This window comes from Molossus molossus, unplaced genomic scaffold, assembly GCF_014108415.1.
Source record: "Molossus molossus isolate mMolMol1 unplaced genomic scaffold, mMolMol1.p scaffold_m16_p_11, whole genome shotgun sequence".
NCBI classification, from domain to species: Eukaryota; Metazoa; Chordata; class Mammalia; order Chiroptera; family Molossidae; genus Molossus; species Molossus molossus.
The window spans coordinates 101,745,829-101,760,556 of NW_023425346.1; the positions used below are offsets into that span (position 1 = coordinate 101,745,829).

At 54.9% G+C, this 14,728-nt stretch overlaps 1 protein-coding gene across 1 annotated transcript; it reads left to right on the top strand.

The window, feature by feature from the left end:
• Nucleotides 1-10,573: 10,573 nt before the first annotated feature.
• On the top strand, nt 10,574-13,447 carry LOC118625066 (intestinal-type alkaline phosphatase-like). Its single transcript, XM_036253363.1, has 11 exons — nt 10,574-10,640; nt 10,715-10,831; nt 10,943-11,058; nt 11,224-11,398; nt 11,475-11,647; nt 11,895-12,029; nt 12,121-12,193; nt 12,316-12,450; nt 12,540-12,731; nt 12,939-13,055; nt 13,149-13,447. Exons 1-11 carry the CDS (start codon nt 10,574-10,576, stop codon nt 13,445-13,447), a joined length of 1,599 nt encoding a protein of 532 aa, XP_036109256.1.
• Nucleotides 13,448-14,728: the final 1,281 nt, after the last annotated feature.

The following is a 14,728-nucleotide window of genomic DNA, read 5'->3' on the forward strand; positions in this document are numbered from 1 at the left end:
GTGTCTCTCTCACATCGATGTTTCTCTCTCTCTCCCTTCCATTCTGTCTGAAGATAAATGTAAAAATATCCTCGGGTGAGGATAAAAAAACACTGAAAGTAAAGAAAAAAGATAAAAAGGAAGACTTGTTCCTTCCCTCAGCTGGCGCAGACCCCTGCATGCGCACAGGCTGAAGCCCAGGGCACAGAGCTGGGCTCTTTTCCTTAGTTGCCATGGGGGCGGGAGCCATGATGAAGAAATGTCACCACCTAAGGTTCTAGCAAAGTTCCAAGTCTGGGTTGCGTGTTCCCAGCCGTGAGGGACAGCACCCAGAAAAAAATGGCTCAGGATCCGAGGCTTAAAGGTTCTTGAATCTAGTGCAGGTCTGAGGTTATGAGGCGCAAAGTGATGCTGGAAAGGCAGGGGCAGGTGGTCACCCCGAACCGCCCGAGTTTGCAGTCTGTCCTCTGGACAGCGCAGAGCCTTGGAGGTTTCTCATCAGGACTGTGACACGATTTGACCTCTTCCTTCGCTTATTTTTCACCAACAGTGAGCCCACGGTTGCCGGTGTTCTCAGGAAGCTGCCAGGCAGGAGGGGGTGTCAGTTTCTAGTGTGGCAGGTGGCAGTGATGACATGAAAGGTAAAGGGGGGAGGAAGCAGCCTGGTGGCTGTTTGCAGGCACAGGCCTCAGGCAGGAGTGTGTGGTCAGTGGAGGGGTGCCAAGGGGCAGAGCGCTGGGGTGGGTGAACTCTCCAAGGCCGTTCAGATAGTCGTGAGGACTTCTCTTGCAGGACTGAAGCGGAAGAGGGGCACGAGTCAGCACCCTGAAGCTGCATGCTGAGAATAGACCTGGGCTCTGTGTGGAGGCTGGGGCCAAGGTCCGGGCAGGGCTGGAGGGCAGGAGCCATAGGGGCAAGAAGCTGGAGCAATGGTAACAGACTAAGGATTGGATGTGGAAATGACAGCAGGGAGCACGGTGCTCTGGCCCGGGTGGGGAGGGGGAGGGACTGTAAAGGCAGAGGCTGGACTCCTGGGAACAAGGGAGCCTCAAATGGTGCTGCTGGGAGTTCAAAGAATGAGGCAGAGGGTGGGGTTAGGAGAGTGCTTACAACCCAGCAACTGGGCAGCAGGTCCTCATGATCAAGCCGAGATAAGGACACAACTCAAGTGTCTATCTGCAGATAAATGGGTAAAGAAGATGTAGTACATATAAGAAATGGAATATTATTCAGCCTTTAAAAAGGACATTCTGCCCTGGCAGGCATGGCTCAGTTGGTTGAGCATCTTTTCATGCACCAAAAGGTTGCCAGTTTGATTCCCTGTCAGGGCACATGCCTGGGTTACAGACTCAATCCCCAGTAGGGGGCATGCAAGAGGCAGAAAATTGATGTTTTCCCCTTTCCCTTCCTCTCTAAAATCAATAAAAACATATTTTGAAAAGAATAAATTAAAAAAGAATCCTGTCATTTATGACAACATGGATGAACTGGAAGATATTATGCTAAATGATAGAAGTCAAGCACAGAAAGACAAATAGCGTATGTTCTCGTATGTGGAATCATCTAAAATACAAGCAGAGAGCCCGGCCGGTGTGGCTCAGTGGTTAAGCATCAACCCATGCACCAAGAGGTTGCCAGTTCGATTTCCGATCAGGGCACATGCCCCGGTTGTGGGCCCAATCCCCAGTGGGAGGCATGCAGGAGGCAGCCAGTCTGTGTTCTCTCTCATCGATGTTTCTCTCTGTCCCTATTTCTCCCTTCCTCTCTCTCTAAAATCAATAAAGAAAAAATAAATAAAATACAAGCAGAGAGTAGAATGGTGGTTCTCGGGCGTGGTGGTGGGTGGGGAAGCATCGGGGGAGGCAGGTCACCGGGTAGAAGGTTTCAGTTAGAAGATGCGTTCAGGAGATCTAATGTGCAGCATGGTTATGTAGGTAACAGTGCTGTGTTATGTGCTTGAAATTTGCTAAGAGGGTAGCTCTTTTTTTTTTTTAATTTAAAAATTGTATGTATTGATTGGTTTTTAGAGAGAGAGATCAATTTGTTGTTCCACTTATTGATGCATTCATTGGTTGATCCTTGTATGTGCCCTGACCCAGGATCAAACCTGTAACTTTGGCATATCAGGACAATGCTCTAACTGACTGAGCTACCTGGCCAGGGCCCAAGAAGGTAGATCTTAAGTGTTCTTATCACAAAGAGAAAATGGTGACTATGAGGTAGATGACGGGCATGTTAATTAGCTTGATTGTGGTGATCATTTCACAGTGTATGTATGTATGTATCAAAACATCACGTTGTACACCTTAAACATATACAATTTCTATTTGGCAATTATACTTCAGTGGAGCTGCTAAATAAATTAATTAAATAGAAATGGAATCTATGTCCCCTCCCTTGAACCTGGACAGGCTCTGCGGCTGCTAATAGGCAGAAATGTGAGAAAGTGACAATGGGCCACTTTTTGGGCTCAGGCCTTAAGAAACCGGCAGCTTCTTCCTGTCTCTCGGAACCCAGCCGCCAGGTTACAGGGAAGCTAAGGCGGCCTGTGGAGAAGCCCACACGCAGAGGAGCCCGTTTGTCAGCCTTGTGACAGCCACCTTGGGGAGTGGATCGCAGCTCCTGTCCCACTACCCCAGCTGAGGCCTCACAAAGCAAACACAGCTGTCTCCCTCAACCCCTGCCCCAGTAGCAGGTTTGTGGTCAAATAAATAAAGGGTTGTTGTTTAAGGTTGGTTGAGGATGGTTCGCTTCACAATAGGTAAGAACAGAATCTCAACACAATAGATCCATAGATAGAGCTTACAGTTAAAAAAAATGAACAAGTGCAATAGATCCATAGATAGAGCTTACAGTTAGAAAAATGAACAAGTGCCCGGCCGGTGTGGCTCAGTGGATTGAGCTTCATCCCATGGACTGAGAAGTCCCAGTTCAGTTCCTGGTCAGAGCACATGCCCGGGTTGTGGGCTCCATCCCCAGTAGGGGGTGCGCACGAGGCAGCCGATTGATGTATATCTCTCCAATTGATCTTTCTTCCTTCCTTTCTCTCTAAAAAAAAAAAATCTGTTCGGCTGCTGTGGCTCAGTGGTTGAGCCTCGACCCATGCATCAAGAGGTCATTGGTTTGATTCCTGGTCAGGGCACATGCTCAGGTTGTGGGCCAAATCTCCAGTGGGGGGCATGCAGGAGGCGGCCAGTTGATGTTCTCTCTCATTGATGTTTCTATCTCTCTCTCCCTCTCCCTTCCTCTCTAAAATCAATAAAGAAAAAAATTGTTTTAATTTAACAAATAGGCCTGGCTGGTTTTCACAGTGGTTAGACCATCAACTGGCAAACTGAAGGGTCACAGGTTCGATTCCAGGTCAGGAGCACGAACCTGGGTTGCAAATTCGATCCCTGGCCCCCCATTGGGTCCTGCGGGAGGAAACCAATCAATGTGTCTCTCTCACATGGATGTTTCTCTCTGTCCCTCTCTCTCTCGCTCCCTCTCTCTCTCTCTCCCTCTCTTCCTCCCTTCCACTCTATCTAAAAGTCAGTGAACAAATATCCTCAGGTGAGGATTAACAACAAAAATGAAGTATGTGATTTAGAAACTGGTAAATGTCAAAAGAAAAAGCCAAGAGAGCCCTGGCCTGTTTGGCTCAGCAGTTAGAGCATCAGCCTGCGGTCCGGAGAGACCCGGGTTCGGTTCCCGCTAAGGGCACGTACCTCGGTTGCAGTTTGTCCCCGGCCCTGGTTGGTCGTGCGGGTGGCAGCCACTCGATGTGTCCCTTTCACATCGATGTTTCCCTTTCTCTCTCTTCCTCTCTCTCCCTCCCACTCTGTCTGTACAAAAAATGGAAAAATGTCCTCGGGTGAGGATTAAAAAAGAAGAAAAAGCCAAGAGAGGGGAAGGGATGGCCTCCCAGGTGGGGAGCCCAGGGAGAAGGAACTGCTGTTTCTGTTTTGTTATAACAAACACGGATCTGTCTGATACTTGGTTCATGGGTAACGTGGGTGAACATTAAATCTAAAACAAAATTTCTTTTCCTCAGCAAGAATGGATCTACAGTGGGTTTGAAAGGCTTCTTGTACATTCAGCAACGGGTACATCAAACTCCATCACTGCGGTAAATGAGATAAAATGTCTGCTGCAAGCGCCCTGATGCTCCCACTCCGTTAAAATGCTGCCTAAGATTTTCAAGGTTTTTGGCTTGAAGACTCAGGCGGCCCTGGCCGGTTTGGCTCAGCGGTTGGAGCCTCGGCCTGTGGACCCGGGTTCGGTTTCCGCTAGGGGCACGTACCAAAAAAAAAACTCGGGTGGTTCTCGCGGCCAGAGTTGTCCTGTTTGCCTTTGTGGGGCCCGTAGGAACTGTGTGTGTTGTTCTGCTCAAGACCAGGGAGTGTGGGGTGAGGGGCCCCTGGGCAGCTACCAGCCGGGGGCAGCATCCTGGCCCGGGCAGGGCAGGGCTGAGACAGGCTGCTGCCCCACTGTGGAAGCTCTGCCCCAGAGGCTGCCTTCCAGGGTCAAATCACGGATCTCGGGGGTAGGAATTGGGGTGTTCAGGCAGATTGAAGATTCGAGCCCTGGTGAGTGGGAGGATGGCTGGTGCCGTAGACCACCATAAGCAAGGTTCTGGGGATGGGAGGAGGCTGCATTCAGCACTTGGAATCAAGAGTTCGAATCTACACATAACTGAGTTAGGTTATGAATTTAAAGCCTTTTTGTAATCTCTCTGAGCCTTCCCTGTCTTTTTATGTTTGTTTGTTTTTTATGGTGGGAGGGGTGTATATTCTTTTGATAGACTGTGGGGAGGGAGAAACTTGACCCTCAAGGTTCTTTCAGCTGCTCCAATCATCAAATAGACATGAGACAGATTTGCAAGAGAAAATGACCAAACTGAATACACAAGTGGGTATGGGAACCCCGTGTCCACAGAGTCCGAGACCCCGCCTGCACCAGAGGGTCAGACAGAAAGGAAGCATGACACGCTGGCCTAGGGGTGAGGGACGGTGCCTTGGGGGCTTCACAGGGTCACTGCAGGGTGAACAGAGCAGATGTTTAGTCCATGGAAGTTTGCCCTGCCTTACAGGTGGGTCAGAAAGAGATTAGAGCTGATAATCTCTCTCTTTTTTTTTAATCCTCACCCGAGGATATTTTTCTATTTATCTTCAGACAGAGTGGGAGGGAGAGCGAGAAAGAAACATTGATGTGATAGAGCCACATCGACTGGTTGCCTCCTGCATGACCGGACCAGGGCCGAGACAAACCACAACCAAGGTACATGCCCTTGACCGGAATCGAGCCGTGACTCATTCGTCCACAGGCCAACACTCTAACCACTGAGCACAACCACCCAGGGCTGATAATCTCTCTTTTTTTTTTTTGGTACGTGCCCCTAGCGGGAACCCAACCCGGGACTCTCTGGTCCACAGGCCGACGCTCCAACCGCTGAGCCAAACCAGCCAGGGCTGATAATCTCTCTTAATAGCAAGGCCCCTAATTCATGTTCCTTTAGGCAAAGGGAGGGCAGAAGTTTCCATAGAACCCGAAGCTAAAATCGCCCTTAGCTTGAAACAGTCGACATGCCACAGAGGCATATCTTGGAGTAACTAGCTCTGAACCCCCACATATCATGGGCTGTGCTTTTCTCTTTAACACCTTCTAGGTTCTGGCTGGTCTAATAATCAAATTGACATGAGACAGGTCAGCCACAGAAAACAAAAATTTAATAACGTGTATACCTCCTATAGACATGGGAGAGACCCAGGGCAACTGAATAGTAACTCACCCAAACTGGACGTCATCGCCTTACGTACCATCTTGACCTACGGAGAGAAGATGTTGACGTGGGAGTCAGGCATGGAGGGTGACTGGGAGAAGCACAGCAAACAAGAGCCAGGTCATTGTGCAGGTCTAAGTGTCTGCCTCCTCCATTGTTAACTTGCCCTCGTTAGAGCCTCAGTGGTTAGAGCCTTGGCCTGAGGACTGAAGGGTCTCAGGTTTGATTCCCGGTCAAGGGCACATTCCTGGGTTGCAGGTTCAATCCCCTACATCGGTTGGGGTCGTATGAGAGGCAACCAATCAACGCGTCTCTCTCACATTGATGTTTCTCTCTCCCTCCCTCCCGTCTACTCTATTAAAAATCAATGGAAAAATATCCTCTAATGAGGATGAACAACAACAACAAAAGAAGCAGCCAATGAATGCATCAGTAAGTGGAACAACAAATCTCTCTCTCTAAAATCAATAAATAAAAATGTTTTGTAAAATAGAAGTTTCCCTTACAAATGTGAACTTTTTTTTTTTTTACAAAGAGTAACTTCTACTTGGTTTTCAGAGCTCCTCCAGTGTCTGCTATTTCTTAAAGTTAACCAGCTTAAAGAAATCCACCACCCAAAGAGGCATGTTTCGGGGTGGCAAACTCTACTCTCCTTCAACAGGAAGACAATGCAGGGAGTAGAGAGAGGGACAGGCCGGGGTGATGCCCCCCTGGAGGTGAGATTTTCTCAGTAGAGGGAGGAGGACCCAGGAAGGCTCTGCAGTTGGGAAGTGAGGCCCAGCAGGGAGATAATGGGTGGCGAGTGCAGGTGTCCCGAGATTTGGGGACCAAGTCCATGGCTCAGGCGGGGAGGAGGACCCAGTGGCAAAGGGAACTACTGTGGACCTCTGGGGTGCGCAGAGCTGGGAAGAAGGGTCATTCTTAAAATATTAATTATGGTAAAAAGCACAACATAAAATTTATCATTAACCATTTTTAAGTGTACAGAGTGAAATAACTAACAAGATTATGTGCTCTCTTGAGGGTTAATCCTCTAGAGCTCCCTTAGAGGGATATTACTTCGGATATTAACCCAGATGCACAAGAACAGTGGGCATGACCTGCCCAGCTGGGAATGTGTGGTCAGATTGCCCGGAGGGTGCTCTCCGTGGAACCCCACTTCCGCCCACAGTGTGGATCTCACATTTTGTCCACGCACTTGTTGGTGGACATGTGAACTGCTTGTCCCTGTCACGGGGAGGAGAATATTATTCCCTCTTCTACCCTTGAGCTCTTCATTCTGGACGAGTAAGAAAACAATAATAACAGACACAAGGCTAGCTTAACAGGATGTTAACGAAGACTTCAAAATGAATTAAAAGAGCCCTGGCCGATTTGGCTCAGCGGTTAGAGCATCGGCCTGCGGTCTGGAGAGACCCGGGTTCGGTTCCCGCTAAGGGCATGTACCTCTGTTGCAGTTTGTCCCCGGCCCTGGTTGGTCGTGCGGGTGGCAGCCACTCGATGTGTCCCTTCATGTCGATGTTTCTCTCTCTCTCTGTTCCTCTCTCTCCCTCCCACTCTACCTGAACAAAAAATGGAAAAACGTCCTCGGGTGAGGATAAAAAAAAAAAATGAATTAAAAGAGAGTTTTAGATTTTTTAAATACTGTAATTTTCTTTAAGAAACATGTTAGGTAAAGGAAAAGGAACTGAAAACAAGTGATCTGAGGAGTCTTCCTCACCTCTGGGTCTTGTGCTGTCCGCTCTCTCTGAAGCAAGCACAGGACATACTTGGTGTCTCACGTCTCAGGCTGCTGCCCACCAACGTCCTGCGTTACTTTGGGTCTTGACGAGGGAGAACAGTAAAGAAAGAGAAGCCACAGGGTGCACTTTGCTGTGTTTTTAAAAATAATTTTTATTTTTTCAATTACAGTTGACATACAATATTGTATTAGTTTCAGGTGTACCACATGGTGATTAGACATTTATATAACTTATGAAGTGATCACCCCAATAAGTCTAGTACCCACTTGACACCAAACCTAGTTATTACAACATTATTGACTATTTCCATGTTATACTTTACATCCCATGACTGTTTTTATAATTGGTAATTTGCACATCTTAATCCTTTCCCTTTTCACAGAAAAAAAAAGAGAGTTTCATTCAGATACGATTTGCAAATCAGGGACGCAGCCCTCAGTGGGAACCAAGACCTGTTCCAGAGCGGAGGGGACAGAGCCAGGTTTCCAAAGCTGCTGCTGGGGCAAGACCACAGCCCTTGGCCCTCGGTTCTGGGGCGGGGACTCAGCGATCCGCAGGGGACTGTGGTCCAGGAACAATGGGTAAAAGCAGGAGGGTTCGTCGGGGCCCTGGCTCCGGTTCAGAGCCCTGGGTTACCGTCCCGGGAAGTCAGCACGGAGACGGGTCGTTCCGTCTCCGACCGCAGGCCCGGGAGCACAGTCACGCTCTGTAAGCAGCCTCTCTGTTCACGCTGCAAAAATCCAAATGCTGGGACACAAATCAGGACATTAACGCTCTGATAAGTCCTCAAGGAGAAAAACCAGTTTAACGTGTGCGTGCGAGAGACTCCCAGTACGATGCTCAGATCAGAAAACGAGGCTCAAGGAAATGGTCGAACCAGGCACCTTTCAGACTTTTCAGATGAACACGTTGGTGAGAAGCAGACAGGACAGAGAAAGTCGCTGCTCGTTAGGACAGCAAGCAGGGCTGGGGCGCGGGCTTGTTCACACAGCTTTCCCGTTACGACGCCTGGCTGGGGGTAAGGCTGTCTCAGCCCTCTGGAGCAGGGACGCACCTGTCCCGGGCGCAGGTGCCGCCTGCTTTGGGGGCAGAGTGGAGAGCTGGGCTCCCCTGGTTCCCGCTGCCTCCAGGTGACTGCAGTTGGAACTAATCACTGGGCCACGTGGGCTATCAGGGGTGGCCAGCCCCGGGCCCCGACACACCTTTTGGCGGTGGTTGATAATGCTGCTGTGAATGTGGGGGGTGCAATTATGTCTTGGAGAGCCTGCTTTCTGTTGTTCTGGGAGCACACCCAGAGCTGGGATTGCCGGATGAGAAGCGCTCTGAACCCAGCCTGGGGCCCCTGAAGGCTCTTCACTCCAGATCAGAGGACCGCAGACTCATACCTGGGCTCCAACCCCTGTCCCAGGGAGCACAGGTCAAGAGCACATCCCGGGCACAGTGCCCCAGGCCTGCCCCCTGCAGGCACATGTGGTACCAGGCAGGGCACCTGGCCGGCCCGTAGCGTGTGGGTTCTGCACTTCGTGCAGGAAACAGTTCACAACAGGAGTCCAGGTGCATTTCAGGACGTTATCAGAGCTGGGGGCAGTAGACAGGAAAGGGCTGGGGAATGAGCCCAGGCTGGGCTGCTTTGGCTCACTGAGAAGTCAGGGAAAGGGGGTCTTGGGGACAGGTTCAGGGCATTTGCCTGAGACAAACTACCACTGCCCAGTGCTGCCCTGGCTGTAACCTCCTGGGGTCCCTTAGAGCTGAGGAGATGCTGCCTGCAGGGACTCCTTGTGTGTGTGTGTGGGGGGGTGCTCCTGGGGAGGCGAGGCCTTTGTGTTGAGGGGTTTTAAAAGCTGGGCGTTAGCCCGGCCAGTGTGGCTCAGTGGTTGAGTGTTGACCCATGCACCAAGAGGGCGCTGGTTTGATTCCCGGTCAGGACACCTGCCCAGGTTGTGGGCCCGATCCTCAGTGGGGGGCGTGCAGGAGGCAGCTGATGGATGTTTCTCTCTCCCCTTTCTTCTCTCTAAAAAAAAATCAATAAAATATATTTAAAAAAATAAAGTCTGGGCCTTTAGGGGAGATCTTAGGGGATGATCCAAATAGAATATTCCTCAGCTTTATGCTGATGCACCAGAATGAGATTTATTCTCTTAACTTCGTCTGTCCTTGGGTGTGGCTGTTGAATGGCTAACGGGGTTTCGCTCCCTGTCCCTGAGCAGGGTGATTTAAGCTGTTTACCCTCTGGCTGGGGAGAGTGCAAATTGTTTACTCTTAGGTGTCCTTGGTTAGGGAAGATAGGATTTTGCGATTTACCAGGTGGTTGTAAACTACTTAGCCACTTAACTGTGTCTCAGTTTCCCTATTTCCCTCTTCCCGGCTCACTAGCCTGTGGCTGGCAGGCAGGCAGGCACTGCAGGGCTGCCCAGCCCAGCCAGGGTCACTGGACACACAGACCAGGTCCCGCTCTGTTGTCACCACCATCCCACCCCTTTCCACAGAACAGGACTCTGGGCCCAGGCTCACGGGCACACCCTGCGGCCCAGCGCCTGTCCACCTGCCCAGGCCAAGCCATGTGAGCTCCAGGGTGACATCAGGAAGCCAAACCAGGTCCCAGCCCAGGCTCTGGGCCTGCACCCCACCTCAGCACCAGGAACCAAGCCTGGGCCCAGGTGACGCACGGAAATACTGAACAAATGAAGTGAAGGAAGAAATGGCAGGTCCCAGGACTTCCGGAACAGAGGGTGGGGTGGCCCCATCAGGGCCCTGCAAGTGCTCCTCACCTAGAGAGCAACTGCCTCTCCTGCCCACCCTCCCCTGGGAGACACCAGGCCTGCCCTATGCACACGGCCCACCATTTCAAGACCCCTGCTCAAAGGCTCAGTCACACCCTACCATTTCCTTGTACCACGGGGAGGGGCTGACTCAGGGTGGCTGCCTGGGGCACAGGGAGGGACACAGAGCCTTTTACAGCTGGGGATAAAGGCCTCCCCTGGTCTGAGTCCCAACCGCTTCTCCAGAAGCTGGTACTTGGGTGCCTCAGCCTTGCCTCAGTTCCAGCCTCACCAGAGTCCCAGCTCCGCCACCTTCCCGCCATCCCGCAGGCATGCAGGGAGCCTGGGCGCTGCTGCTGCTGGGCCTGAGGCTACAGCTGTCCCTCGGTGTAATCCCAGGTAATGGGGCACCTCCCAGCCGACCCCACACACAGGGCACTCCCCCAAGGCTAACCGGCCTTCCTCTCCCCCAGCCGAGGAGGAAGACCCAACCTTCTGGAACCGCCAGGCAGCCCAGGCCCTGGACACTGCCAGGAAGCTACAGCCCGTCCAGACAGCCGCCAAGAACCTCATTCTCTTCCTGGGTGACGGTGAGTGTGCGGGGCCGTCCACGCCCCAGAGCCCCACGGTCCTGGCCCAGGGCCGCCGATGCACACGGCCAGGCCTGGCGGCTCGGACCTGACAAAGTTCTCCTCCCGCAGGGATGGGGGTGTCCACGGTGACAGCAGCTCGGATCCTCAAGGGGCAGTTACAGGGCAAGCTGGGACCTGAGACCCCCCTGGCCATGGACCAGTTCCCATACTTGGCTCTGGCCAAGGTAAGATCTGGGGGGCCTCAGGGTGCTCCACGCCACAGGGGTGGGGTAGGCCTAGGGAGCCTGGTAGGAGGCCTTCGGAGGATGGGGCCTGAGTTAGGGGCCCAGAGCTTGGCCACGATCTGGGTGTCTGTCCCAGAGGAGAGCTGAGGGTGTCTCTGTCCCCAGACTTACAACGTGGACAGACAAGTGCCAGACAGCGCAGGTACAGCCACGGCCTACCTGTGTGGGGTGAAGACCAACTACCAGACCATCGGCGTGAGTGCCGCAGCCCGATATAACCAGTGCAGCACCACACGTGGCAACGAGGTCACCTCCGTGATGAGCCGGGCCAAGAAAGCAGGTGGGCTCGGGCTGCCTGGTGGGCAGGGTCAGGCCCAGAGACCACAGTAGCTCACGCTGACCTCCGTCACCCTCAGGGAAGTCAGTAGGGGTGGTGACCACAACCAGGGTGCAGCACGCCTCGCCAGCCGGCACCTACGCACACACGGTGAACCGCAACTGGTACTCGGATGCCAACATGCCTGCCCAGGCGCTGCAGGAGGGCTGCCAGGACATCGCCACGCAGCTCATCTCCAACGTGGACATTGACGTGCGTCATGAAGGGCAGTGGGGACCCGGGCAGAGGGCGTGGGCCCCACGCTGGCCACAGTCCCAGCAACCCACAGCCTGAGGCCTGGGGCCTGGCAGAGTCTCTGGGGACTTGGGATGGTGGTGCAGAAGGTAGCGGCAAGCCAGGCCATTGCCACAGACCTGGTGGGGGGACCTGGGATTGTTTGACCAGGAGGCAAAGGGCCAGCCAGGTCCCAAGCTCACCTGCCCTAATCCTCTGGCCCCAGGTGATCCTGGGAGGAGGCCGCAAGTACATGTTTCCCGATGGGACCCACGACCCTGAGTACCCTGGTGATGCCTCTCAGAACGGAGTCCGGAAGGACAGGCGGAACCTGGTTCAGGAGTGGCAGGCCAAGCATGAGGTGACGGGCCTGTGGGAGCAGGGGGCAGAGCAGGGACGAGGGCAGAGCAGGGCCAAGAGCTGTGGGCTGAGGCTGCTTCTGTCCCTCCCAGGGTGCCCGGTATGTGTGGAACCGAACGGAGCTCATTCAGGCATCCCAGGACCCGTCTGTAACACGCCTCATGGGTAATGACCGCCCCCTCCCTGCCCTGTCCTCCCGGATCCCCGGACACCAAGCCTGTGTGCACGGGTGTGTGCACGGACCCCCCTGCACAGCTCCTGGGTCACTGCCGCCCCCTTCCCCACAGGCCTGTTTGAGCCAGGGGACATGAGGTATGAGGCCCACCGAGACACCGCACAGGACCCGAGCCTGGCAGAGATGACAGAGGCGGCCGTGCGCCTGCTGAGCAGGAACCCCCGAGGCTTCTACCTCTTCGTGGAAGGTGAGGGAGCGGCAGCCCCTCACTGGGCAGAGGGAGGGCTCTCAGGGCAGCTCCCCACCCCCACCCACACCTCCGTGGTCTGTCTGCAGGGGGCCGCATTGACCACGGTCATCATGAGGGCAGAGCCTACCTGGCGCTCACCGAGGCCGTCAGTTTTGACGATGCCATTAACAAGACCTTCCAGCTCACACGAGAGGAGGACACGCTGACCCTTGTCACTGCTGACCACTCTCACGTCTTCACCTTTGGCGGCTACACTCTTCGTGGCAGCTCTATCTTCGGTGGGTCTGGGGAGGGTGGCAGGCGCTGTTCCCTGCTCCTGGCAGATCCTGCTTGAGCCTGGTGTGTCCTCCGTGGGACGGGCCGTGACAGCCATAAGCTCAGGGCTGTAGGCGGAGGAGGTCCCCGAGCAGGCGGGACGCGCCTGGGGTAGCGCCCAGGGGGGCAGAGCTGTGGCGGGGCCTTCACGGGTGCCCTCGTCCCCGCAGGGCTGGCCCCAGAGGAGGCGTCGGATGGCCAGGCCTACACCTCCATCCTGTATGGCAACGGCCCCGGCTTCGCAGTGAACGGCGGCGCCCGGGCACAAGTCAGCTCCAGCCAGAGCCGTGAGTGCGGGCGGCGGGCGGGCGCGGCCTGGGCGGACCGCGGGAGGGGGAAAACCGCCTGCCCGCCCGACCTGAACCCCGTCCTCTGGCCAGGGCTACCCAGCTATAGGCAGCAGGCGGCCGTGCCCCTGTCGTCCGAGACCCACGGCGGCGAGGACGTGGCGGTGTTCGCGCGCGGCCCGCAGGCGCACCTGGTGCACGGCGTGCAGGAGCAGCACGTGGTGGCGCACGTCATGGCCTTCGCCGCCTGCCTGGAGCCCTACGCCGCCTGCGGCCTGGCGCCCCCCGCCGGCACCCCGGGCGCCGCGCCCCCCAGGCCGGCCGCAGGCCCCTCGCTGGCCCTGGTGACCGGGGTGCCGCTGCTGCTGCTGCTGGGGACCGCCGTGTGCTGACCACCACTCCCCACCCTGGAACCCCACGTCCCTCAAGGTCCTACGCCAACAGTGAGCCACACTCGCACCCCAAGCCTCCAGCCCCAGACTTTCACCTGCTGGCTGCCGGCTGCCCCTCCTCTTGGCCGCCTCTGATGGCCGGACTGTGCGCGCCCTGGGGGCTGAGGTGGTGGCCTGTGAGGCACCCAGGGTCCCCTGCGCTGCTCTGGGCTCCCAGCCCCAACTGCCCGGAAAAGCTTTGTAGCACTTGGGGACCTGAGGACTCCCGCACATGTTGGGGTTGGTATCCTGGAGATGAGCAGCGTCCTGTGTCCCCACAGCCCGTCCTGCAGGCACCTCCTGGCCCAGGGGGCTGCTGTGGCCAGTACACCCGTGGACATGAAGCCCCGGGCTGCCTCACCTCGGAGCCCAGTGGTGCGATTTCACAGGAGAGGGGCACAGCGGAGAGGAGGCTTGTCCCCAGCCAGGAAGCTGCTGAGCTGGTCACCTCCCAGCAATGCTCAGCCGGGCTGACAGATTCCAGGAACAGAAGGCCAGCGCAGAGCAGCCCGTGCCCCACGCTGGAGCCCCGTGGGCACGGCGCACGGATTTGTGAATAGTCCCTGCCCTCCCTGGGCCTCTATTCTGGAAGAGACACGGAAAAAAAATAAAACTTATACAATGTAATGCCAGTGCTGACATGTCCTAGAAAGAGAAATCCTTCGTGTTGGGGGCAGGGAGTATGTGGTCGCAGGGGAGAGGTAACTGCGGGAGGAGGGCTCGGCCGATGGAAGGGCCCGGAGCAATGCTGGCGGGCGCCCTGAGGCCAAGAGCTCGATCAGACGGGGTCGGAGGGCAGAGATGAGGGGTGGGGAGGACCTCAGAGTTTATCCAGACTGCGGTGTGTGAGCAGAAGGCTTGGCGCAGGGACATAAGATAATTCTTAAAAATAGCACCCTGGCTACTGAGGGGAGAAGACTATTCTGTGCCGTTGGAGGGAGGGAGCAGAGGAAGAGGCAGGAAACGGGGTGGGGGGGCGGGGCGCAGGCTGCCAATAGAAATGCTGCCTGTGTCACTGTGCTAGCTGGCGAGCTTCCTTACGGTGCTGTCGTCTCCACCGAACAGCCACGTGCCTTCAAGGCCTGGCCCTCAGGGAGGTCATTCAGTCCTGGATCTATCTCAGTGGCTGTCTCAGGAATGAGCTCCATGGAAGAAGGGCATCGGTAGCTGGGCTCACTGGATCGTCACGCTCACCGGGAGCTCGCCCACCCACTGCAAAGGTCGGGGTTAGAATCCACTACT

Bases quoted from the DNA above. Each gene is read 5' to 3' on its own strand.
- LOC118625066 (XM_036253363.1), top strand. From the start codon at position 10,574: ATGCAGGGAGCCTGGGCGCTGCTGCTGCTGGGCCTGAGGCTACAGCTG. The intron at 11,059-11,223 runs GTAAGATCTGGG...CTCTGTCCCCAG, and splicing joins CATACTTGGCTCTGGCCAAG to ACTTACAACGTGGACAGACA. The intron at 12,451-12,539 runs GTGAGGGAGCGG...GTCTGTCTGCAG, and splicing joins CTTCTACCTCTTCGTGGAAG to GGGGCCGCATTGACCACGGT.